At 31.6% G+C, this 26,001-nt stretch overlaps 1 protein-coding gene across 4 annotated transcripts in view; it reads left to right on the forward strand.

Annotated features, from left to right (window-relative positions):
* gol (ring finger protein goliath) overlaps nucleotides 1-26,001 on the forward strand; it is a 342,552-nt gene that overhangs the window by 236,832 nt on the left and 79,719 nt on the right. For all 4 annotated transcript variants that reach the window (XM_075378321.1, XM_075378324.1, XM_075378322.1 and 1 more), the window contains one exon: nucleotides 18,459-18,576. In XM_075378321.1, coding sequence (XP_075234436.1) covers nucleotides 18,459-18,576 — 118 coding nt within the window. The remainder of the gene's footprint in view (nucleotides 1-18,458; nucleotides 18,577-26,001) is intronic.

Here is a 26,001-nt window from a genome sequence, read left to right on the forward strand (position 1 = left end):
CAAATCGATTTATCTCCAGTAACTCTAAACTCAAATACACAAATCACCACCACGTTATCAAGTCTAAGTCGTGAGCTACATTGAATGGAAATGAGCGAGAGCGCCAGTTTTGGCCGATCTTTGCTGTGTCTTCTGCCCACTTACCCGCTTTCCAGTGAAACAAACTCAAAGTCGTGTCGGCGAGCTGACCGTGTAAGTTATAAAATGATACCGCATTTTACATTTCTGAGACTAATAGTTAGGGAGTTATTAAGGCAGGTTGATATAGACCATTGATTCCCAAAGTGGTCCAGGTGGACCTCCAGGGGTCCACGGGAGACTCGACGGGGGTCAACGTTGGCGTGACAAAAAAATGGGGGTTCACAATTCGTAAGCGGGGGTCCACGAAAATTCATCTGGTTTCGATAGTGAAGAACTAAAATGTTGGCTTGACTTTGCGTATCAATCTAGATAGATAATGTTTTGAGAAGCTCAACGACTGTTATTGGTAAAAACTTGCATATGCCATATTCAGTACAACGAACGTGTCGAGACTTGCAAAGCGCCGCCGTCCGCAACGCTTGTTTGATAGCGTTTCCCTCGTCATATCTTGTCGAAAAAAGTTTTAGTGTTGTTACAAACCTTTTATCAAAAATAAATTAGCAGATTCAATATCACAGAACGCGAAGATTTGCGCTTATTCCTAACAAAACTGAAGCCAAATATTGATGAATTTGCTGTCAATCCATCAAGTACATCCCTCCCATTAAAATTGTAACTATTTTGTGATTGTCATTTTAGAAGTTACATTACGTTATTAATGTTTAATATTAATTATATTACGACAATTTTATTATATTACATTACAATATGATAACAATAATAATTAATAGCGTAATGATTACATATTTGAATAAATGCAACACAAAAAATATACTATTTTTCTTTTGCTTTTTACCACTCTGAATGGGAAGTTTTCTAAATAAAATAAGTGAGAATCGTTTGCTTACTTGTGCTTTGAGTAGATGTCAAAAATGTAAAGTTGGATAGAAGCATTTTTTTTGATCGGCCAACTTTACTTTTTTGATATCCACTCACAGCACAGTCAATAAAAAATTAACCAATCGATTCTCACTTTTTTTTTTTCGGAAGCTGTTAGTTCGTGAAACTCAGCCGTAACGCAAATTTTCATAATTAGATCTAATCTTCACATTTTCCGTCGACTGGAAATATGGTAGAAATGTAGCTGCAGGGGATCCACCGGAACCAGCAAAATTTTGAAAGTGGTCTATGAGAAAAATAAGTTTGGGAACCTCTTATATAGACTTTTTCGTTACGCTATAAATTTCTGTTCTCGTACCCGTATGTTTCGGTGTGATTATAAAGACGTTTCACGTAAAAAATAATTTATAAAAAAATTATTGTACTTTAATCTGAAATGCAAAAAATAAACGATTATAACAGTTAATTATAAATGTTACTAATTATCAAATTGTATTTTCTAATCTTTTTTGGCAAGAATAATTTTTTTTTACTAAAATGCATTCATTCATTTTTTTTAATTGATTAGAAAAATCATTATAAAAAAAGGCCATGAAATTTGTTTTTTATGCCTCGATATGTAAATTCTAGTGAACTTTTGATTTATCTTAATAAATTTATTATTTCTTTCCTTTTTACTGCGTTACAAATAATATAAAAAAAAACCTTAAATGATGTTGTTGAACTTTTACAATATTTGCATACTAGTTAAAATTTATTCTTTCACCTATTATTATATGAATTAATTAGTTTATTTTCGTAAAATAATTATTTAAAAAACTCTAAAAATGTCAAACAATTTAAATATTTAAGATAAGTAATCAAAAAAATTGGAACATTCCTTACAAAGTAAATTGACTAAATTCGAAAAAAAATTAGCATTTTTAACTAAACTTGTTTGTAAGAAAAGGAAAATTATTAATACCAAAATTGGGTATTACAGAAAAAAATAATTAAACCTGCTATTCTTTATGATATGTAAATAATTTTAAAATCATTAAAAATAAAAAGATGAGTTCTCAGAAAACTATACAGATCTAAAAAATGACGAAAATAAAGAAATTTATCTAAATACCTTTACACTAGAAACAAATAATAAAAAAAAGCTAAAAATAAAATTGTAACACTTTCGTAGCATTGGTTATTTATTCTTATATAATGGAAAAATAATGATGCATGAAAAAAATTATCTAAGATTCCTTTTTCAGAATGGTGGTAATTTATGATCCTTGTACTGTAAAAAATAGGGAACTTATCCGGAAAATAAGATTACAGTTTTACGAACATTCATGCAGAATGAAGAACTAAAGATTGACAAAACAAATATTTAATTTCTACATGAACATCCGGTTTAAATATATAGAAACAGATCTAAAAATATTATAAATTTCTAAGAATCTAGGTAAAAACAAAGAATCTAAGTTTCAAGAGAGAAAGAAAGAGAAGGGTATAAACCTGAATAGATGGATGGAAGAAAGACGATAAAAACAGATCAAAAGAATTAAAACCTTTTGAGAAAAGAAAAAGAAGTATGCAAAAGTGATCTATAGTGGTAGGAACGGGAAAAGAAAAAAAAAACAAAAAAAAAACTTTTAAAAATTCCAAGAATCGGTAGTTTTTTTTCCTGCTCCCCTTTTCTGAAATCATCTTCTAAGAATTTTTTTATTTATTTTGCTTCGTTTACTCGGTTAAATGAAAAGAACTAAAAATAATTCCACTGAAAAATATGTAACCACTAAAAGGTTACGTAAGATTTCTTTTATAGTGGTGAAGATGAAATTTATTACAGTATTATTGATAAGAGTTTATTATTTCATATTAAAAATTTAAATAAATAATTAAAACTTTAACTTTTAATAAAGTTTTTTTAAAAATTAAAAAAAAAAAAATCGATATTTTTGTATTATGGTTGGCTTCCTCACCTCCAATTTATATATATATTTTTGGCCCACTTACAATACTATTATACTTAGGAAGACATAAATAATTCGGTTAAAAAATATACAATAAATAAAAAGATACCTTTTTTTTTGTGAGGAAGGGTAAATTATGGGGCAAAATTAGTTCAAAAATAGTAAGATAAGCGTGCATGCATATTCTGAGTTTAATATAAAGTGAAGTCATGTTTGCAAAACTTTGAGAAAATTGACCCCCAAAACTCCCCCTGGAACTATTTAACCGAAAGGTTTACCAACAAATTGCCTCATGTAGGCTTTATACTAAATTTCGTCAAATCTGTTCATCCAGTCAAACATTATTAAGCTTCAAACACTCTAACGCACATGTATACTGTTTCCGAATAGCAACACACGTGACACTGTATAACCTTGTAGTTACCCTGAGAAGGGGCTATTGTTGTCGTTGATTGGCTTCGACGGTTCGTTTTAATTTATAACCTTGAGGTAGCCCTGAAAAGGGCCGTTTTTTTTAGTTAGCTCTGAGGAGAGCCGTTGGGGCGGAAACTAGTCTCCGGCGAAGTTGACTTGGCTGTACTCGGGGAGTTGCGGCTGATTGAAATCAGACCGAGCTTCCCCTCAGCGGCACTTGGGGCCCCTACTACAGCGGCAGTGGTGGCCCGCAGAGCCCCGCAGTGTCGGGTCGGCGTCGGTCGTCTTTCGCCGGCGCGGCCGAGACGGTTCTCCCCGATCCTACGCTGCTGCTGGGTCCGCCGGACCCAGCCGGATTGAAACCCGGCGGGAAAGTAGCGTCCGCGTCCAGCGGCTCTCTCGGTAGGCTAGCAAGGCTTGCTGCTCCGGCGGGGATGTTAGCATCCGCCGGAAGGTCCCACGTTGAGGCGGCCAGGGAACTTCTTTTGTCTTATTCCATCTTTTTCTTCTTCTTCTTGGTTTTCTCCAGGTGGTGGTTGACGACGAATTGAAAATGCACTCTCGTACACGCTCTTTTATCGTAGCCTGAGACTGGTGGGGCCACAACGCCGCTATGGTGAGAGAACTGCGCGGCGGAAGTGGCGCTTGTTCGGCGCGTACGTGTGCTGTGCTCCCGCTGACATCTGAGCTGTTACCGTTGCCGTCCGCCGACAAGTTCGGCATATATGTAGAACAATACTCCACCATTTTTTATTTTAACATGAAACTTCTTTATAATCACACCGAAATTTACAGGTACCAGAACAGAAATTTGTAGCATAACGAAAAGGTCTAAATTGTTCTGCCTTAATAACTCCCTAACTATTAATCTTAGAAACGTAAATGCGGTGTAATTTTATAACTTACACGGTCAGATCGTCGATACAACTTTGAGTTTGCGTCACTGGGAAGCGGGTTGGCAAGCAGATGGCACAGAGTAGATGGGCCAAAACTGGCGCTGTTGCTCATTTCAATTCAGTGTAGCTCACGACTTAGACGTGATTCGTGTGTTTGTGTTTAGAGTTTGTCAAGATAAATTAATTTAAGTAATAATAAGTGTACTTCGGAGAATATTTATGTGTAAAAGATTAAAGTAAACGTGTAAAAAAGTATAAAAATTCAATATGTCAACCTCAGCCAGTGCAAAAGCCACAGGGAATACAATTACGCATATGTATGAAAACGGGAGGTTATGTGCCACGCATAGGTACCCCAAAGTCCGGTGCCGAGCGAACGAGTCTGTTTTGGGGACTTCGTAAAGCTGGCACGACGCGCCCAGTGAACGACGCCGACGGTGCGAGCATCTCTACCGCTGTTTATTACCGCCTTGTCCTATTTTTGCATCAATAATAACGTATTTTTCGATTTGGGACCGATGAAATACCGTGTAAAATTTAATAAAATTTTTTTTTTCTCTGTCGGTCTTTTTCTCTAACATGAACAGTTATCGAGTTACCTAAGGAGATAGGAGAAAAAATGAATATTTTTACGTTTTTTTTTAAATTTTTTTCAATAAAAATTTTAACACATCTTTTTTAATGACGCATAACGAAATAATTATTTATGATGATATTCGGGAGGCATTAAAGCAAAAATTAGCGATCGTATAAAAAAAGTCTAACCTAAAACAGATACCGACTGGAATATAAGCAAAACCGCTAAATTCAATTCTTCATCACATTGTCACGGAGAAACTGCAACATGTATTTCTTCACATCTGAATTCAGGTTTAATTGATGACAAATAGTTTCGAACACAGTCACAGTGTTAGGCAGTCTAGTGGTTTACAAATCATTTTTTTGCACGCTTCAGAAAAAATTTTTACATTGCACAACATAAAAGATTCTGTTGTTGATTATTAATTTAAGTATAAAATCTTAATTCTATGGATATGAAATATATATATATATATATATATTCTTGTTATTGAAATTCTATTCCCTCATATACAGCATATTGATAAAAAAAATAAAAAATAATTAAAATTTTTTGCATTGCTTTAACAAAAATATTTTTTTAATTTAAAAATTAGAATTTTTATTGTTTGTTTGCGTGTTATTTATTAAGAATTATTATTTTTGGTATTTTATACGTAAATTAATATGTATGAGAATCTCATTACACACATACATACATATACACGCTCTCTCTCTCTCTCTCTCTCTCTCTCATATACACATACACACACACACACATACACAAATAAATTAAATAATTGTTTTAATTTTTCGCATAGATTTACGTTCGTTAACAATTGACGTAACACTTTTGTTGTTGTTTATATGTTTTCCCCCACTTTACTACAGATAAATTCTCTTCTTGTTCTTACATAATATTGACGTAATAAAGTCAATATATTATTTTCATTGTTTTTATTTCTGTGAACAAATTATAAAATAATATTTTTTTTTTTAATTTAATATTACCAGTATTAATGATATTAAATGATAACAATTTAGGAGAAATGTTATAAATAAGTTAATTTTTTTTCTTTTCTTTTTTAATTTTAGAAAAAATTAATCAGAAAAGATATAAACGATATTAAAAAATTTATATCTTAAAAATATTCTTTTTTTTATTAAAAACAATTCTTTCTTATCTAAATCGATCAAGATTATGTTGTGTTATACGTTATATCCAATCTCGTTAAAATAAAAATCTCCTTTGAATTTTTAATAATAAAATTCGATTATGATTTATTCTACCATTTTAATGTTCCAACATATTGATTTAGCATTATTTTCTTCATTTTTAATACTTTACAATCTATTGTAAATTTATTGTATTATGAAATAGTAATATTCAAAAAAAATTACAATGTAATTTTAAACCGTACGGTAATAGTCTCGCAGATATCATTTCTTCCGCACAAAAACAAAAATTTCTTTAATATAAATAAAACTGTTTTTAAGTAAACGATGCTAACATCAAAAAAGGTAAGACACTGCATTTCTATTATCAATATCTGTTGTTATTAATTTACAATTTTCTTAAAAAAATACATGTTAAATATATGTATGTAAGATATAAAATAGTAAATAAACAATGTTTAAGTGTTACATATAATAAGCAAAAAATAGAAAAAAATTGTTACAAAATTCTAACCGGTCCAATTTCATTTATTAAACAACAAATAATCATAAGAATTCTATTATTTCTGTAAATGTGATATGTATTACATATAAATGAAATCGGGTCGGTAAGAGTTTTGTAACAAATTTTTCTATTTTTTTCTCATTATGTGGAACGCTTTTTTTTTGTCTTCAGTCATTTGACTGGTTTGATGCACCTCTCCAAGATTCCCTATCTAGTGCTAGTCGTTTCATTTCAGTATACCCTCTACATCCTACATCCCTAACAATTTGTTTTACATATTCCAAACGTGGCTTGCCTACACAATTTTTTCCTTCTACCTGTCCTTCCAATATTAAAGCGATTATTCCAGGATGCCTTAGTATGTGGCCTATAAGTCTGTCTCTTCTTTTAACTATATTTTTCCAAATGCTTCTTTCTTTATCTATTTGTCGCAATACCTCTTCATTTGTCACTTTATCCACCCATCTGATTTTTAACATTCTCCTATAGCACCGCATTTCAAAAGCTTCTAATCTTTTCTTCTCAGATACTCCGATCGTCCAAGTTTCACTTCCATACAAAACGACACTCCAAACATACACTTTCAAAAATCTTTTCCTGACATTTAAATTAATTTTTGATGTAAACAAATTATATTTCTTACTTAAGGCTCGTTTTGCCTTGCTATTCAGCATTTATATCGCTCTTGCTTCGTCCATCTTTAGTAATTCTACTTCCCAAATAACAAAATTCTTCTACCTCCATAATCTTTTCCTCCTATTTTCACATTTACATGGAACGCTTAAACATTATTTTTTATCTATTATTGTGTATCTATTTTCTACTACATATATTTGGTATCTATTTTTTTTTAAACAAATGTAAAATTAATAACACATTTTGATAATAAAAATGTAATGTCATACCTTTTTTGATATCAGTTTCTTTTTATTAAAAACAGTTTTATTTATATTACAGAAATTTTTGTTTTTTGAGCGGAAGAAGTGATATCTGCGAGACTATTACCGTACGGTTTAAATTTTTTTGTATATCACTTTCTTTTATTAGATTATTTTATTTTTTTATGAATTATTGATTGTTATCTTATGGATCTATTATTAAAATTTATTGCCTTAGAACAAACAAATTGAATTTCACGGCCAATTTTTTTTTTTTTTTGTTTATAGTCATATCATTCGCTTCATACCATATTTTTCCTTTTTTAATAAAACTAGTATAATGACCTTCAGGAATCTAAGATCCGTGATGTAATATTGCACTTATTACTGTGTTAGTGTAACCCTCGATTTTTATCGTATCCAACGACACACTTTTTATATTATTATTACTAATAAATTAATTTTTTTTTTTATTTCTCCATTAGGTAATTCAAAATAATTCTAATTGTAGAATAAAAAATTTACCGATCGAATTTATGTCTGTTTTATTTAACAAATCTTTGTTGCCATATTAGCAACACTTTCCTACTGTTCGTGTTTTTGTTTTATTAACAGCTATAATCTCTTGTAAACTAACACTTTTATTTTTTTTTAATGAAGTTATGGGAACTAAAAAAATTGTCTCATCTTCAGTACTTTCATTTACATAAGAGTATTTACAATTAAAACAAGCTATAGTATATTTTCTTTTAAATTTTATTATTTCAAGTACATTATTAAGTTTTTGTACGCTATCTAGTAATATCAAGTACTGCTATCTAGCGGCGCGATTCGTAAACCCACCTTTTTGAGGAAAAGTGACATATTCGAGTTTCACGGTTCATCAAATGGAAGAAAAAAACGTTGTCTAACAAAATTCGAAGTATTTTTTGAAAGGATTCTTTATTGCAGATCTAATTGAACTGAAATATAATCTTTTCATGCTTATTTTTTTCATTTTTTCCCTATTTTCATTTCAGTTTTAGATCATATTTAGTACTGTAAACATAGTTCGTTGATGACTTTGCCGTACTGTACAGTTCTACGAACTCTTACCGGCGAAGTTCTAACAAACATCTTGACACGTTACTTGAACAAGCTATCTCTGTGTGCAGAATAGTTATACAGTGAATTCCGATTAATAGGACTGCCGTTTGTTCGGGGCAGCCGTTTAATTGGGGTAGTTTTGTTAAAATAGAAACATATTAATATTATTCACCGATTTAAGCCCCAAAATGCCGCTTATATTTACTAATTGGTATGTTTGTTTTTATTTTATTTTACTCATAAAATAATACAATTTTATTTCTGATCCTTTTAACGGTTGTTTAAAATCTATAGGGACGAAGGTAACTTTTCCTTAACCGCTAGCTGAAAGAGTTACTCGTCTGCACAGTAAAACTATTTAAAGTTGTGTGGGAGTGATGACGAAATAATTCAAAAGATAACTCAATAATTGAACTATGATAAAAACGAACCGAAAGTCAGATGCGTATCTACAAAAGATTTTAAAAAATTCATTTACGGACTTAAGCAGTATTTTACGCAATAAAGTAGTGTAGAAAGCTCGCAAGCAGAGCTGCGAGTCAAAATTTGTGCCAAATGTTTAGTATACCAGGTAATGTAAGTGGGATGACAGAGCAAACTAGAGGAATTTTTTTGAGGAAGTTTAACTAAATAAGATCCATTAAAGTACATTAGTTTATATTTTACTGATCGTCAAAGATATTATTTTGTTTTTTACCACTATTATTTTATCAAGCTATTTTTATTTCCTTGTACGAATTAAAGGAAGTATTGTGATCGCGAAAAATTTCGGTTTTCAGATTTTAACTATCTCCGATTCCATTTTGACTAATTCGGCGTGACGTCTGTTCGTACGTATGTATCTCGCGTAAAAAAACGATTAGTCGTAGGATCTTCAAATTTTGGATTTAGGACTGATGTAACATCTAGTTGTGCACCTTCGTTTTTTAATGCAATCGACTGGACCAAAAGTGTCCAAAAAAGTCAAAATCCAAAAAAAAAAATTTAATTTTGGATTTTTTCTTAACTGCAGTTCCCTCTTTGACAGCTTTTCAACGATATATCATAAGTGTTACTTATTTTCATCGGTTCCTCAGGTATCGCCAAATAAAATTTTAATGAAATATTTGGATCTTACAAGGGAAAGGCACATTGGTTCGAATAGACTTCTTATCATATATTTTTTTAAATCTTTTTTTAAATTTATATGTATTTATTTATTAATAATTATTAACCTCTGACTGTAAAAAGATTTTTACGATAAAGTTTTACAATAACTCGCCGGTTTAGACAAGTGATTAAACTCGTCATCCCAAAATTAGCCTAATATTGAAGTCAAGTTCTAAGGTTGAAGTCCTTGTAAAGGCAGGTGTTTTATTCGGATTTGAATGCTAGATTATAGATACCGGTGTTCTTTAGTGGTTAGGTTTCAATTAACCACACGACTCAGGAGTGGTCGGCCTGAGTCTATTCAACACTAATTTTTGTTTGTTTTTCCTGTTTAGCCTCCGGTAACTACCATTTAGATAATTCTTCAGAGGATGAATGAGGATGATAATATTATGAGTGTAAATGAAGTATAGTCTTGTACATTCTCAGTTCGACCGTTCCTGAGATGTGTGGTTAATTGAAACCCAACCACCAAAGAACACCGGTATCCACGATCTAGTATTCAAATCCGTGTAAAAATAACTGGCTTTTACTAGGACTTGAACACTGGAACTCTCGACTTCCAAATCAGCTGATTTGGGAAGACGCGTTCACCACTAGACCAACCCGGTGGGTTTATTCAACACTACTTATTTACCAGTACATTTACACGTGCACGCCAAACTGTTTACAGATGCTTTGGCAACTCTGCAGAGTACTATTGACATCATGTCACTGTGCTATTACTCTGTAACCTGATATTATATAAAATAAATAAATAATAATTCAATAATAACAAAAAAAAAAAATCGAAAAAATCAGAAGTTATTAGTGAAATAAAGTTTGATGTACTTTTCATTTTCATTCAAAAATGTTTAAAGAAATAAATAATTATTAATAAATCAATATATTTAAATTAAACAAAAAAGTTTAAAAAAAATACATGTATATGAAGTCGGATTCGAACCGATGTTTGCTTGGTCATGGATCCGTCACGTTCTCACTACTATAACTATTTGGGCGACGTGAAACAAAATTAATATATAAACTAATATAAAATGCTGATACGGATATCGCAAAAAAAGCTGATGCAATGTAGTCCTTTTTTTTTGTCTTCAGTCATTTGACTGGTTTGATGCAGCTCTCCAAGATTCCCTATCTAGTGCTAGTCGTTTCATTTCGGTATACCCCCTACATCCTACATCCCTAACAATTTGTTTTACATATTCCAAACGTGGCCTGCCTACACAATTTTTTCCTTCTACCTGTCCTTCCAATATTAAAGCGACTATTCCAGGATGCCTTAGTATGTGGCCTATAAGTCTGTCTCTTCTTTTAACTATATTTTTCCAAATGCCTGTTTCTTCATCTATTTGCCGCAATACCTCTTCATTTGTCACTTTATCCACCCATCTGATTTTTAACATTCTCCTATAGCACCGCATTTCAGAAGCTTCTAATCTTTTCTTCTCAGATACTCCGATCGTCCAAGTTTCACTTCCATATAAAGCGACACTCCAAACATAGACTTTTAATAATTTTTTCCTGACATTTAAATTAATTTTTGAAGTAAACAAATTATACTTCTGACTGAAGGCTCGTTTCGCCTGTACTGTTCGGCATTATATCGCTCCTGCTTTGTCCATCTTTAGTAATTCTAGTTCCCAAATAACAAAAAACTTCTACGTCCATAATCTTTTCTCTTCCTATTTTTACATTCAGTGGTCCATCTTCGTTATTTCTACTATATTTCATTACTTTCATTTTCTTCTTGTTTATTTTCATGCGGTAATTCTTGCGTAGGACTTCATCCGTGCCGTTCATTGTTCTTTCTAAAACCTTTGTACTCGATTAGAATTACTATATCATAAGCAAATCGTAGCATCTTTATCTTTTCGCCTTGTACTGTTACTCCGAATCTGAATTGTTCTTTAACATCATTAACTGCTAGTTCCATGTAAAGATTAAAAAGTAACGGGGATAGGGAACATCCTTGTCGGACTCCCTCTCTTATTACAGCTTCTTTCTTATGTTCTTCAATTATTACTGTTGCTGTTTGGTTCCTGTACATGTTATCAATTGTTCTTCTATCTCTCTGTATTTGAACCCTAATTTTTTTTTAAATGCTGAACATTTTATTCCAGTCTACGTTATCGAATGCCTTTTCTAGGTCTATAAACGCCAAGTATGTTGGTTTGTTTTTCTTTAATCTTCCTTCTATTATTAATCTGAGGCCTAAAATTGCTTCCCTTGTCCCTATACTTTTCCTGAAACCAAATTGGTCTTCTCCTAACACTTCTTCCACTCTCCTCTCAATTCTTCTGTATAGAATTCTAGTTAAGATTTTTGATGCATGACTAGTTAAACTAATTGTTCTGTATTCTTCACATTTATCTGCCCCTGCTTTCTTTGGTATCATGACTAAAACACTTTTTTTGAAGTCTGACAGAACTTCCCCCTTTTCATAACTATTACACACCTGCTTGTATAATCTATCAATCGCTTCCTCACCTGCACTGGACAGTAATTCTACAGGTATTCCGTTTATTCCACGAGCCTTTCTGCCATTTAAATCTTTTAATGCTCTGTTAATGTAGTGATGTAGTGTAATGTAGTGTCTGCAATTGTGTAACTGTCTACTTTATTAAAGAATTGGAGAATCGTATCTCACTTTCAAATGAAATATGTTTAAATTAAGTACAGCAAAACATTTATATATGTGATTTAATAGGCGTACAAGGAAGTCATGTGGTGTTCACATCAGATTTTTTTACTTTGATTTTAATTCGATTTAATAGTTAGCAAGCAAAGGTTAATTTGAAAATACACCAATAAGTAACTAAGTTTCTATATTACACTGTTTATTCTTATGTTAATTAAGTTGGATTCTGAGGATGAAGGGTCTTTAACACCGATCGATATTAAAGAAAAAGCAGAACTAATGACTAATTAACTTATTGCCATATAAATGTATTTTCTAAAAAATTAAAAAAAAAAGATTCCGTAAACTATGTATTTTATCAATGATTTAAATTAATATTAATATTTTCTTAGCCGTAGAAATAATAGGGTATACAACTCTCTATAATTGCCATTAATGCATTCTTGCGAAGTTTACGATACTCGTCAAGGCTACGAAACTCGTTCATCAATGGCTGTCGTTATAAGCTCTTTGCATATTTTACTATTGCTTAAATCTCAAATAAACTTTCAAAATTAAAAAAAAATTTAACTGAAGGGAAATAGAGTAAAAGAACAAAAAAGTATATATTTCAATTTTTAGATTTGGGGGGTTGATTTTTGAAAAAAAGTTTTTTTTATTACTTTTATAAGCATTGTAGGTAACAAATTTGCTTTAATAAATTTTTTTCTAAAATGTCTCTGAAGAAACTTCAGGTTGATTATTTCGCAATATCCCCCCTCAACGAATTTTGAAAAGTATATGGTCATTGCCCCATATGTAGAAATATTTAAACCAGATTAAAGAAAATAGGTTTGGTTAATCCTGGAATATAAGGCCAAAAGCACAAAGGCCAAAAGGCCAACACACATACGTAAACCTGTAGGCACGCACATACATACATATATATAATTTTTTTTAGTCTAGATAAACTAGTTCGATCCTGAAACGTAAAGATATGCCAAAAAAACGATATTCCATTTTTGAGATAATCACCATACTTTCAACTTTTAGTATTATTATTATGCTTTTACGGCCAACATGGGACCACTTAAGTCAATTTTAGTTGGATCTTTTCTGAGAAAAGCGTGTTATTTTACTCTTCCGAGCTGCCCAGTATTTCTTCATCCGTTCAGATCTTGCTTTCTTTTCTTCATCCGTAGATACCCTCTTCGTTGTATTTTGTCGTTTGTCTGTCTTTTGTTTGAATCTAATGTTTTTGTCTTTTAGCTTTGTAATTTTTCCAGTTTTATTCTGTAGGTCAGTCAGGGAAATTCCCAATTCTTCCATATTTTCACTAATTTCTTTGATCCATCCTACTTCTAGTTTTTGGAACCAGATCTTTTCACTGATATTTCTTGACAGTCTTGTTTCCGGTGTCCTTATGAGATGACCAAAGAAAGAGATTCTTTTTTCCTCATAGTATCAGTAACAGGCTCTATTTCTCGATACACCATCTCATTTGGCACAATCCACCATCGGCCTTCTTTTTGGTGTTTTTTATCGATACACGTTCTGACAATTCTCCTCTCTATTTTCATAATTTTTTCAATTCGGTTTTTCTGACTGATTTTGAAAAGGGTCTCGCTTCCGTAGGTGACTTCTGGCTGAACTACAGTTTTATAATGTTTAAGTTTTGTATTAGCCGAAAGGCATTTTTTGTTATATGTTGACCAAGTTAATTTTTGAGATTTAATCATTTTATTTGTCCTGTTTTGCCATGTCACTTTTTCATTTAAATTATAAGTTATTATTTCCCCTAGATATTTAAATTGTTTTACTATTTTAATTTTCTGATTGTTTACCGTAATGTGCTCTATTACCAGAGGATCTATGGCCATTAGTTCAATTTTTTCGAAAGAGGTATGAAGCCCTATCTTTTGTGCTAGGTTTTGAAGGCTCATGATTTGTGTTTTGGCTTCTTGAATATTATTTGCTTAAAGAGCGAGGTCATCTGCAAATACTAGGCAATTTAGTGTGATGTTTTTCTTAGTACCCATTTTTATATTTTTGGGATTTATTTCATACCATTTTCTCATGACAAATTCGAGGGCACAGTTAAAAAAAGGAGTGGTGAGAGGCCGTCTCCTTGCCTCAATCCAGTTTTTATGTAGAAGGGTTAAGAGAGTTCACCTCTGAATTTCACTCTGGACTGGGTATTGGTTAAAGTTAATTTTATCATGTTTACGAGTTTAGGGTAAAGGCCAAGGTTTCTCAGAATATTCAGCATGGATGGTCGGTGTATACAATCATAGGCCCTTTTAAAGTCGACGAAGGTGATTATTAGTTGTTTTTTCCGTCTTTAATATAAGTCCACCGTAATTAATAAGTAAAATAGTAATAATAATTATATATATATAATTACTATTTTCGAATTCTCCCTCTAAATGGAAGACGTTAAGCAAATAACTCAACTTTCCTATCGGTTCTTCTTGTTACTCCAATAAGTTTTCATTCTCTCCGAGAAAGCTTCTTTACGTTCTTCTGACCACTTTGGTCTATACTGTTTTTGTTTTAGTTGCTCTGATGTAACTTCCCATTTATTTGTCTTTGTATCTGAAGGTGTCTATTTCTAAAATGTCTGCTGGACTTATGTTGGCGTTTTTTAGGTTTTTTTCGAAGTTTGTCCATCCAAGGTGTTGAGTTCTTGAGCGAGGTTACATATTCTATTACCTTTTTTGTCAACCGATATTCTGGTAGTCTACTGAGATAACCAAAGAATTTCATTCGTCTTTTCTTAATGTCAATTTCGATGTTTGAATTCTTTTATATATATATATATATATATATATATATATATATATATATAATGAATATTTCTTGAACCCCTCCCAACCACAACCCAATGAGACCTAATTAAAACTACTTAGCTGCGTTGATAACAACAGGTATTAACATGCATATAAATTGGACAAACATGAGCAATTTACAGGACCAACTTGATGTGTACAAGCTCCTTGTAATTTGATCTGCTTGCATAATATTCGCTGTGAGAGAGTCAGCGACTTCTGGCTGAATTACAGTTTTATAATGTTTAAGTTTTGTTTTAGTCGAAAAGCATTTTTTGTTATATTTTGATCAAGTTAATTTTTGGGATTTGATCATTTTATTTGTCCTGTTTTGCCATGACAAAACAGGACAACTTTCCCCTTTACTATAACTGTTCTAGCTGTATTTGCCGTGAAAGTAAAAAAATCCGAAATTTATGCCTTAAAAAACAATTACCTAAATTTTTATTATTCTATATTATACTACCGCTTTTTTTATTACTTTATTTTAATTGATTTGAGAATAATTTAGTTAATTAATTTATATAAATAAAATTGGAAAAGTTTTTTGTTCAAAATCTTAAATCTCTGAAAGTTCTTCACCGATTGCTTAAGATGTCACACCTGTGACAGGTAAAAACATGTTTTTTTTTTTGGAAAACAGCGCTACCTGTTGGACGTAAAAGCAACACACTCTATACTAAATATTTTACCCTTCCATTTGAATGTTTCCGATATGTGTGTCCGCTACAGACAAAAACTACTGGGCCGATTTACGCGCGGGGAAAAAAGGGAGGAAGGGAAAAATCAAATAAGGTAAAAGAGAAGAAGGGGAAAATGGGGAAAAGGAAATGGAATGGGGAAATAAAAAAACAAATAAAGGGGAAAGAGGAAAAGGGAAAAAGAAATAAACAAAATAAAAATGGGGAAAGGAAAGCGGAAAACGGGGGATATTATACAAATGGTAATGGTAAAAGGAAAATGGGGAAGGGGGAAAAGGGAACGGTTAAATTTGGTGAAGTTCCGTAATGTTCATTTTGTTAATGTTTTATCAAACTTTCAATTATGTTCATTTAATCTATATATATATATATATATACTCAAATCAAGCAATAGCAAAGCATTGCCGGGTCTGGTAATAAGAAATATAATTGTAAAAATAAATACAAGTTTCAACTTTATGAGTGAGCGAATGGTTAAATTCAATATAAGCTCTTATTTAAATTCTGGAGGATGTCACACCAATATCGTTATCAGCGTTATAGTGTATGTAATATCTGAAGGTGGGTCCATAGTACGCTATGGAATTCCCTCCACCGCTTTTAACATTACTCAGGAACTTCTCCTCACATCAGCAGCCATAGTAGTGTATTCCAAAAGCCACATAAATTAATTTGCACTATATATAATTATGACGTCACTATTACAGTAATGTTCTTGTAATTTATTAGTATAAATAAAATTATCTATACCTAATATTTTATTCAAGATATATATGAAGTAATTTATTTATTTATTTGTTTCTTGAAAGTATATGATTTTTTGAAGTTATTAAATTAAGGTTTTGCAATAAATAAACAGTAACAATTACGTAACACAAAAGTATAAGAAATGAGTTGTTTATTTATTACAGGCTATAATTTTCTTTGACGTGGCATAATTATTTACGAAAATTATTTTTAAATAGACCCACACACAGTACTTTGTGACAACCAGTAACACGTGTTCCGCATGCCGGGTTATAGAACTGTTGTAGAGGAGACCAGTAGTGACAGCTTGTAGAAAGGAACCGCCTTTAAATTTTACATATACTATAGTATTAAATTAAAAGTTCACTAAACGCCGGTTACATTCTCTATTTAATTGACTTAAGACAGTACATTTAACGTTCCTTACCAGTTTTTTAACTGATCGTAATCTTTTTTGTTTAATAGTTTTTTCATATAATATAATTAAACAAGTTTTATTCATTTTTACAGTATCATTATTATTTGTTTAATTATATGCTCAAATATCTTGCGTATTAAATTTATAATTTAATTTTTTGTATTTCTATTAGATTGTAATGCAAAAGACACAAAATATAAATTACGAAATTTTTAAACGATGAAAAAAATTATCGATAAACTTGTGTAAAATGTAAGACCACTCCCTTATCATTATATGTTGCCCGACTTGTGATGGAAATAAGAGTAAAACTGGGTCAATAATGTGTCTATATCTCCTCTTAAGTAAAGAGAAATTTGTAAGAAAGAACAGGAAGAAAAAAATAAATAAATAAAACCAGTATAAAAAAACAAACCAACTTACACAACTATCGATGTAATATAGATGTAATTGTATGTGTTGAATAATAGATTTTTTTTTTAATATGTATATATATATATATATCTTACACGGATTTGAGTACTAGATCGTGGATACCGGTGTTCTTTGGTGGTTGGGTTTCAATTAACCACACATCTCAGAAATGTTACAACTAAGACTTTACAAGACTACACTTCATTTACACTCATACATATCATCCTCTGAAGTATTATCAGAACGGTAATTACCGGAGGCTAAACAGGAAAAAAAATGTTTTATATCAAAGAATATTGTAGTAGCATATCGATTATTTTAATAATCGATATGCTACTACTTAATTATGCTAATACTTAATTATTTTAATAATCGATATGGGATATGCAATATAAAGAGTATAGAATATAAATAGTATATAGAATGATTTGCCATCCCGTGGGTATTAAAGCTGGTACGGCGCGCTCAGTGAACGACGCCGACAGAGCGAGCAACTCTACCGCTGGTTATTATACCTTATGTCTCTTACTTCTCATATCACAGACCGATGTTGAACAAAATTGTCGAATATCAGTCGAAATAAATATCATGTACCATTTAGTGTCTGTTTTATGTTAAAATTAAATTTAATACGCAGTCGATATCTCGTTTTTATTTCAGTCCGTTACACTAAAAGTGATTCGCTGACATAAAGACCGACTAATTTATCTATAAAGTTGGCTAAATGAAGGAACTAACATTTTTCATTGGATACGTTCAGTTTTGTTAAAAAAGAAATACGATGGTGGCTCTCCCATTGGTCGGTCGGTAATTCGAAGGAACTTCATCCACGGCCTGTAACGTTTCACTTTAAACCAATAGCCGTACGCCACGACACAGCCCCACCCGATTTTTTCGGCCTCTGCTGTGTTAAATTGTAATAAAATAACATAAATTAATTTTATTAAAAATACTAGTGAGAATAGAAATAAATTTACTGTAGAAAGAGAATAAAAGGTTTTTAGATCTGGCAATTACGTGTTCGAACAGGTTAAGTTTATAATTTTTATCAAATTAATTTAAGAAATGATTTTTATTAATAATGATATACTTATTTTTGATGAGTATTAACGGTTTTTTTTTTGTTTTGTTTCAGAACATCTGTGCTTTTTGTTAGTATATCATTTATAGTGTTAATGATAATTTCATTAGCATGGCTCGTGTTCTACTATGTACAAAGGTTTAGGTACATTCATGCCAAGGATAGACTTTCGGTAAGTTTATTATTATTATTATTTTTATTATTATTATTATTATTATTGAGCATAGGGGTCAAGTAGATGTGATATATTTTGATTTTACCAAAGCTTTTGACAAGATACCCCATCATTTGTTGTTAACAAAGACCAAGGGCTTCGGCTTCAGCGATCGTTTTAATGATTGTCTATCCTCTTATCTTCGTGACAGGCGTTTTTCGATTCGTTTTGGTGGACAGATGTCTGAGGAATCCTTCTTGGCTAGGTCTGGAGTGCCGCAAGGCTCTGTTTTGGGTCCCCTTCTTTTTATAAATGATATCGGGCATCTTTTGACGTGCAATTTTCAGATGTTTGCGGATGACGTCAAAATATATTGTCCGATCAGAAATAGTATGGATCACCAGTTGCTACAATTGAATATTAACAAGGTTGTTGAGTGGGCTGACCGCAATTGTATGCCCTTGAATTTTCGGAAGACCAAACATTTGACTTTGTCTCGTAAGACGTCGAGCTCTGTTTTCAGCTATAGGATTGGTACGCACGTTATTATCGCTGTGACATTGGTTGAGGACCTCGGGGTTTTATTTGACACGAAGTTGTATTTTCACGAATATGTTGCTCGGATTATCGGTAAAGCACGCCGGGACCTTGGTCTTGTCCTTTAGATTTGTGGACGGTTTAGCAATATTTCCACTTGTAACCTGCTGTACAAGTCTTTAGTGAGGAGTCGCTTGGAGTACTCGACCGTGGTGTGGAATAGTACACGACGTTTTGCCTCTGATCTGGTTGAGGGTGTTCAGGATAGGTTCTTGAACTGGATGCGTTTTAAGTTTGGAGATTGTTTTGTTGGTGCTAGTAGAGAGGATATGTTGAGGCAATTAGGCCTTTCCAGGTTATCTGATAGAAGAACGTACTTTGACTTGGTTTTCTTTTATAAAGCTCTGCACAACAGACTTCCGACGCGTTATCATGTTGTCTTGCGGAACCAGGCCAGGTCAGTGAGGTCTTTTAGGCAATTTGTGACGCCGGTTGGTTCCACCGTGTCTCCGATTGAGCGGTGTACCAGTGTTGCAGTGGAGTTCCAGGATAAGCTAAGCTTTTGGGAAGATGAGGCAACCTTCGTTAAAAATTTGAGAGGGTTACGTGGCGATGGATTATTGTCCTTGGTGTGATGCTCACTTTCATGATTGTAAAATTATTGTTGTTTTTTTAAGGATTATTGCTTATAACTTGTTTTATTTGGAATGTATTAGTAATGTTGTCTTTTTGTTTTTGTATCTTTTCATCTATGTGTTTTTATTATCACTCCGTAGCTACCATTTTTAAAGTTCTAATTATTTTTTGTATTTGACTGCATAATTGTTATTATTATTATTATTGTGTTTTGAATATTGTATTTTTAATTTATATGTGGGTTGTTGTCTTGTGGCTGTTCTTTTGTAACTTTATGTGATATTGTGCGGCATACAAAGGTTTTGTAACTGTTCTGTTGCACAATTATAAAAAAATAAAAATAAAAAAATAAAAAACAAATTATTATTATTATTATTATTATTATTATTATTATTATTATTATTATTATTATTATTATTATTATTATTTCCATTACGTATTCAGTTTTCTTTCACTTAGCATTATTTAACACATTTGATAAATGAAATAATAGAAAAAAAAAGACTTAAAAGAATTTTTCAAATATAATCTACTTTAATATTTGTTCTGCTTTAAAGAAATCTGTCTGTTAGTTTATCGTTCTCATAAAATATCTGCATAGCATGTGAAATAAATGTACATATGGATATTCAACGCGTTGTTCAATTCGTAATTATTTTAGAGAAGATTTAACCGATTTCATTATGTAAATAGAAGATATTTCTAATTACCATATTTTTTTACGAATCTTAGCCGCATCATAAATTTTCAAAAGGTTTTTGGCAAAATAGCTGATAAATATAAATAAGAATCATAATAAAATTTATTTACAAAGAATCTTTTACAAAAAAAAAACTACAATAACAATTTTTTTTTTTTTTGCTTGATCAAATTCACTACAGAAACTCAAAGCTTTTGCGAAGAAATATGAAATGTAATTTTTGTAGAGTATGAAAAATGTCATGCCGTGTTGGCTCGCGTATAGGCACTATGGAACTGCAACACTGTTTCCACTTTATATTGTCGATAACATTTAATAATATAATGAGTCCTTTTGCCTTTAATTCTTTCTTTATATGTGTACAATATATAATCCTTAAGCTTAATGTCAGTAGCCATCCCCCAGTTTATGAAAAAAAAAAAATCTTTGTATGGAACTGTGAATGCCACAGTTCCATACAAAGATTTTTGGTGTTTGGTTGTTGTGCGCATGCGCACGTAGGAAGCTGCATGCGAGGCTGCAAGGGACAGAGAGCACTGTCGCTCCCGCAGTTCCAACCCTGGTTTGCTGGTAGATTTTTTTTACTCCCCGTGTGTATGGAACGGTTCTTGTTCGTTCTCTTTTCTAGTTTAGTAGGTGCAAGGAATATGAAAGGGGTTTAATTGTTTTTTCAGTAGTGATCAGAAGATGGAGGAAAGCAAGAGCTCTTTAATTGCCCAAAAATTGGTTTAAAGGGCGAAAGAGAAGGTAATTAGTAAAAAATAATTATGTGCTTGTTTCTGTGTACATAAAATTTTAATTAACCACCGTTGGATTATACTGTTATTAAGTTATTATCGAATAATGTTAGAAAAAATATTATTTATATTGACTTTTTATTATTTATTCGGTTTAACCGAATACGGTTTATGTGCTTAAAAATCGTGTACCATATTCTTGTATGCGATAAAGTGTAGAATTAGATTATTATCCTGCTTCCAGCTATTCTATTTGTTTCATTTTTTCGGTTCTTTTATTTTACATAAAATAAAAAGGTCCTTGAAAAGGTCCAGGAAAATGTTTCTGAAGCAGCACCCCCCACTAACGTTAGCTACGAGCCCCCACTGATGCCATGCCTGACCGGGATACAAACCCGGCTCCTCCGGATGAAAGGCGAAGGCGCCTTCAAAGGATTGTGTATAAAAGAACAAGATAATCTAATAAGGTAATTACCGGTATAAATAAAATTTAAATAATAGAAAGTCGTAATACATAAAATAATACTATATACGTAATTTAAATTGAATAAATTGAATTCTTGGCTTATCGATAGCACATTCGACTTCCTTGAAGGGATAGCACATGCAAAGGGAATTAATTGCATCCGCCAATAACTAGGGTCCCATCAGGCAGTAGCATTAAAAGGCCTCCACTGGAAGGACTCATACCGGGAAAATAATCAAGAACAAAACGAAAGTAATGAAATGTAGTAGAATTAATATAGATGGAACACTGAATCTAAAAGTAAGAAGATAAAAGATTATGGAGGTAGAAGAATTCTGTTATTTGGGAAGTAGAATTACTAAAAAAAGACAAAGCACGAGTGATATAAAATACCGATGAGCACAGTCGAAACGAGCTTTCAATCAGAAATATAATTTCCTTACATCATAAATTAATCTAAACGCCAGGAAAACATTTTTGAAAATATATGTTAGCAGCGTAGCTTTTATATGGAAGTGAAACTTGAACAATTGGAATACCTGAGAAGAAAAGATTACAAACTTTTGAAATGTGGTGCTATAAGAGAATATTAAAAATCAAACGGGTGAATAAAGTGACAAATGAAGAGGTGTTGCGGCAAATCGATCAAGAAAGAAGCATTTGGAAAAGTATAGTTAAAAGAAGAGACAGACTTATAGGCCACATATTATAGCATCCTGGAATAGTCGCTTTGATATTGGAGGAACAGGTAGATGGGAAAAATTGTGCAGGCAGACAACGTTTCGAATATGTAAAACAAATTTTTAGGGATGTAGGTGGTTTGCTGAAATGAAACGACTGGCCCTAGATAGGGAATCTTGGAGAGCTGCATCAAACCAGTCAAATGACTGAAGACAAAAAAAACTACGTTAATTTATTCTACTTTTTCTATATTCATTTCATCCAAAATTTTTGAGTCCTGTACTATTGACGATACAACTTGATTTTAATCTGTAATTAGATTTTACTAGAGATCTTTGTAACGCATCTTTTCCAAATCTTCCACAAGAATTTGGTCTTTCGTAAAAAAAAAAAAAAAAATTAATTATTATGTACTATTTCCTTTCAGTAACAATAAGTGGCTTATGAAATATGAAAGTTTTAGCGTGTGAAAAAATTATAATCCTAATTTTGAATTCAGGATCTACCAGATAAAAACTAGAAAAATATCAATCTACCATGAATTTTCCCAGCATTTTATAATAATATTTTCCTTGATTTTTCTAATTCATATATATTTACGTCCTTGTACGAAGTACATATACAAGGAAGTAATTTTTCGCGATTACATTGTAATTGTGAAAAATTTCGGTTTTCAGATTTCAATGGAAATATCCATTTTGACCATGCCTGAATCCATTTTGAGTAGTTTTGGTATGATTTCTATACGCACTTCTTATTTATCTCACACAACTCAAAAATGATTAGCCGTAGAACATTAAAATTTTGGATTTAGGACTGTTGTAGTATCTTGTTGTGCACTTACCCTTTTGATTGCAATCTACTGAATCAAAAGTGTTCAAAAAGCCCAAAATAAAAAAAAATTGTAACTTTTTATTAACTACAGTTACAAGCCTTCATTTAGAGCTTTTAAACGATATATCATATGTGGTAACTTATTTTCATTGGTTTCAGAGTTATAGCCCAATAAAATTTTAATTATTGATATATTTGGATCTTACAAGGGGAAGGCACATCGGTTTGTATGCGACTTCATTTCCTTTTGTTAAATTTAAATATATTGATTTATTAATAATCATTATTAACCTGTGATTATAAAAAAAGTACAATAAATAATAATTCAATAATAACAACAAAAAATTGAAAAAAAAAAGTAATAATAAATATAAATATATGAAAAATAATGTACTGTAATATGCGTACAAGGAAGTCATGTAGTCTCTGCTTCAGATTTCTATTAAAGTTACCGATTTTCGCGTTATGTCATATTTAAACACATTAAAAAGAACTGGTTCAATAGTAGAACCTTGAGTAACTCCCTCATTTATTTAAGATTTTAACTGAACGATAAATCTTTTATTTCTGATAATGTAACCACTTATCTAACCAGCAGATTTTATATTTATGTATACAATATAATGAAGTATGCCCGTAAAAAGATATAATGTTATAAATTTGGTATGAATAAACTTTAATCTACCTACCACAGTGCCATTGTAATAAGCTTACAATGTAAAACGAAATGATAAAAAAAGCAAAATAAAATTACTTATTGTCTTACATTTCCGGATCCTGTTATGTAGTACCCACAGGATCGTCATGTTTTCCGGGATCAAATTCCTGGGTTATATAATGGTATTATCTCTGAAGTGGTGATAGATGACATTTCGATGATGTATAGGATGTATGTACGTGCGGTACATAGATGCGAGTTCAATAATAGAGTGAGTAAATATAGTTGTGTATATAATGCGGGCATATCTATTCATGTTTAAGTGGTTAATCAAATGTGGAATCATTTTGTTATACGAAGGACCTCTCAGTGTTGTATAAACACAATGTAATGACTCATCCGTTGGTACATTATTATTATTACTATTATACAATGAGTTACTGACATTCATCAGTATATTTTACTGTTTTATAATATATTCCCTACTTTTTCCATATAAAATTGTATTGAACAGGATATCATTTGTATATTGAATGGACTGGACTAAATTGATTAATTATGTCTGGAACACATTCAAATTTAAAGGACAGTTGGCCGTGAAGTTTGATTTTTAAATAGGAAAGGGCAACATTTTTAGAGCATTCCGTCTTTGATTTTTGTATGAGTTTTGGCATTACTAATATTGAAAATTATTACAAATGAACAGTTTTTCTTTTTTATTTATTTTCTTAAAGCCAACCTGGCAAAAGGTCTTGCGGTCATATTTGTATGTGAATCATTGTGCATTTTTTTTTTGTTGATTCATTTTGTTATAATCTATTTCATCAATAAATAATTTTTTTTTTTCTATTATGGATCCTTATTTTGATTAGAATTAAAAATTGTCCTTGATTCAAACTTCATTCATTTTTAAAATTTTTTTGATTTAGGTAATCCTTTTATTTCCAATAGTCATCCAACTTTATAAATCATCAAAAAAAGAGGATTAAAGAAAAAAGAAAACTTATACGGGAAACACTGATAAAAAATAGAAGTGGTTAGAACATGAGGTTATAGGGAATGGAATCTTGACGACTGCAATGGAAGCGAGGAAAAAAAGAATTAGGTTAATAGATTAGGAAAAGATTTAACAAAGGGACTAAGGAAAAGGCTTGGGATAGAAACGGATGGATGCAGAAGGGGTGTAAGATATCTGTCTGGGGGCAGATCATCGCATAACCCAACTTTGTTATGCTTTTTTTTGTAACTACCAGTAATGTATACTAGCTGTACACGTCCTTGGATCCTCATCATGGACCTACAAATGGATTAAGAAGAAGGAAAAGTAAAGGGAAATGAGAAATAACGATCCACCCGTTAAAGAAATCAAACAAGAGGTGACTCTTTCAATCAAAGGGTACCTCAAAGTTTCTTTTAGGGACCTATAGTGCCCACAGTCTATTGAGAAATTGAGATATCTTTTTCCAAGGTGGAAAAAGTGGTGTGAAGTAAGAAAAGACGATCCACCCACTAAAAGAATCGATCATTAGATAGAGAACCTCATTCTGAGGGCACATCAAAGCCTCTTTTAGAGTACTATTGTTCTTACAGTCTTTTGAAAGATTGGGGGTTTCTAAAGTAAAGCGCCACCAAGATATATATATATATATAGGTTCACTAATCACACATCTCTGGAATTGTGTGGTGTGTGAAAGCATCCAGTTAAATTATAAACCTTTCCACCAAAATTCCCACTGGAGATATTATTTTGATTTTGCAGATATTCATGAAGGGCAGAGTTAAAAAATGGTAATTGTACTCCTAAAAATATTAATAATAAATAACGAAACTTTTCTTTGAGAGGATACGAAGTTGACCAGAATATATGGAATCATTTAAACTCACTGCCATAAACATAACCTCTATGAGAAAAAATAACCAGACCTTTGCTAGTCAAAAACAGAGATAATACAATATGATGGACTATCATCGATTCTATTCTATTTCGTTTTGGACAGAATTATGAAAATCTTCTTTGCTTATCGCTTATTCTTTGTAGGTCCTCTTCCATCTGTTTTAGGTAATTTGATTTGCTTTTCATGTTCTACAGCTTTGCTCAACAATTTGTTTATTTAACTTGTTCGGGATCATTCTGTTCACATGCCCCAAGAAATTTAACCTTTTTTTCCTTATCGATGTTTTTAGGTCTTCTTGA

The sequence above is a fragment of the Lycorma delicatula genome, chromosome 11 (genome assembly GCF_047948215.1).
Source record: "Lycorma delicatula isolate Av1 chromosome 11, ASM4794821v1, whole genome shotgun sequence".
In the NCBI taxonomy this organism is placed as follows: domain Eukaryota; kingdom Metazoa; phylum Arthropoda; class Insecta; order Hemiptera; family Fulgoridae; genus Lycorma; species Lycorma delicatula.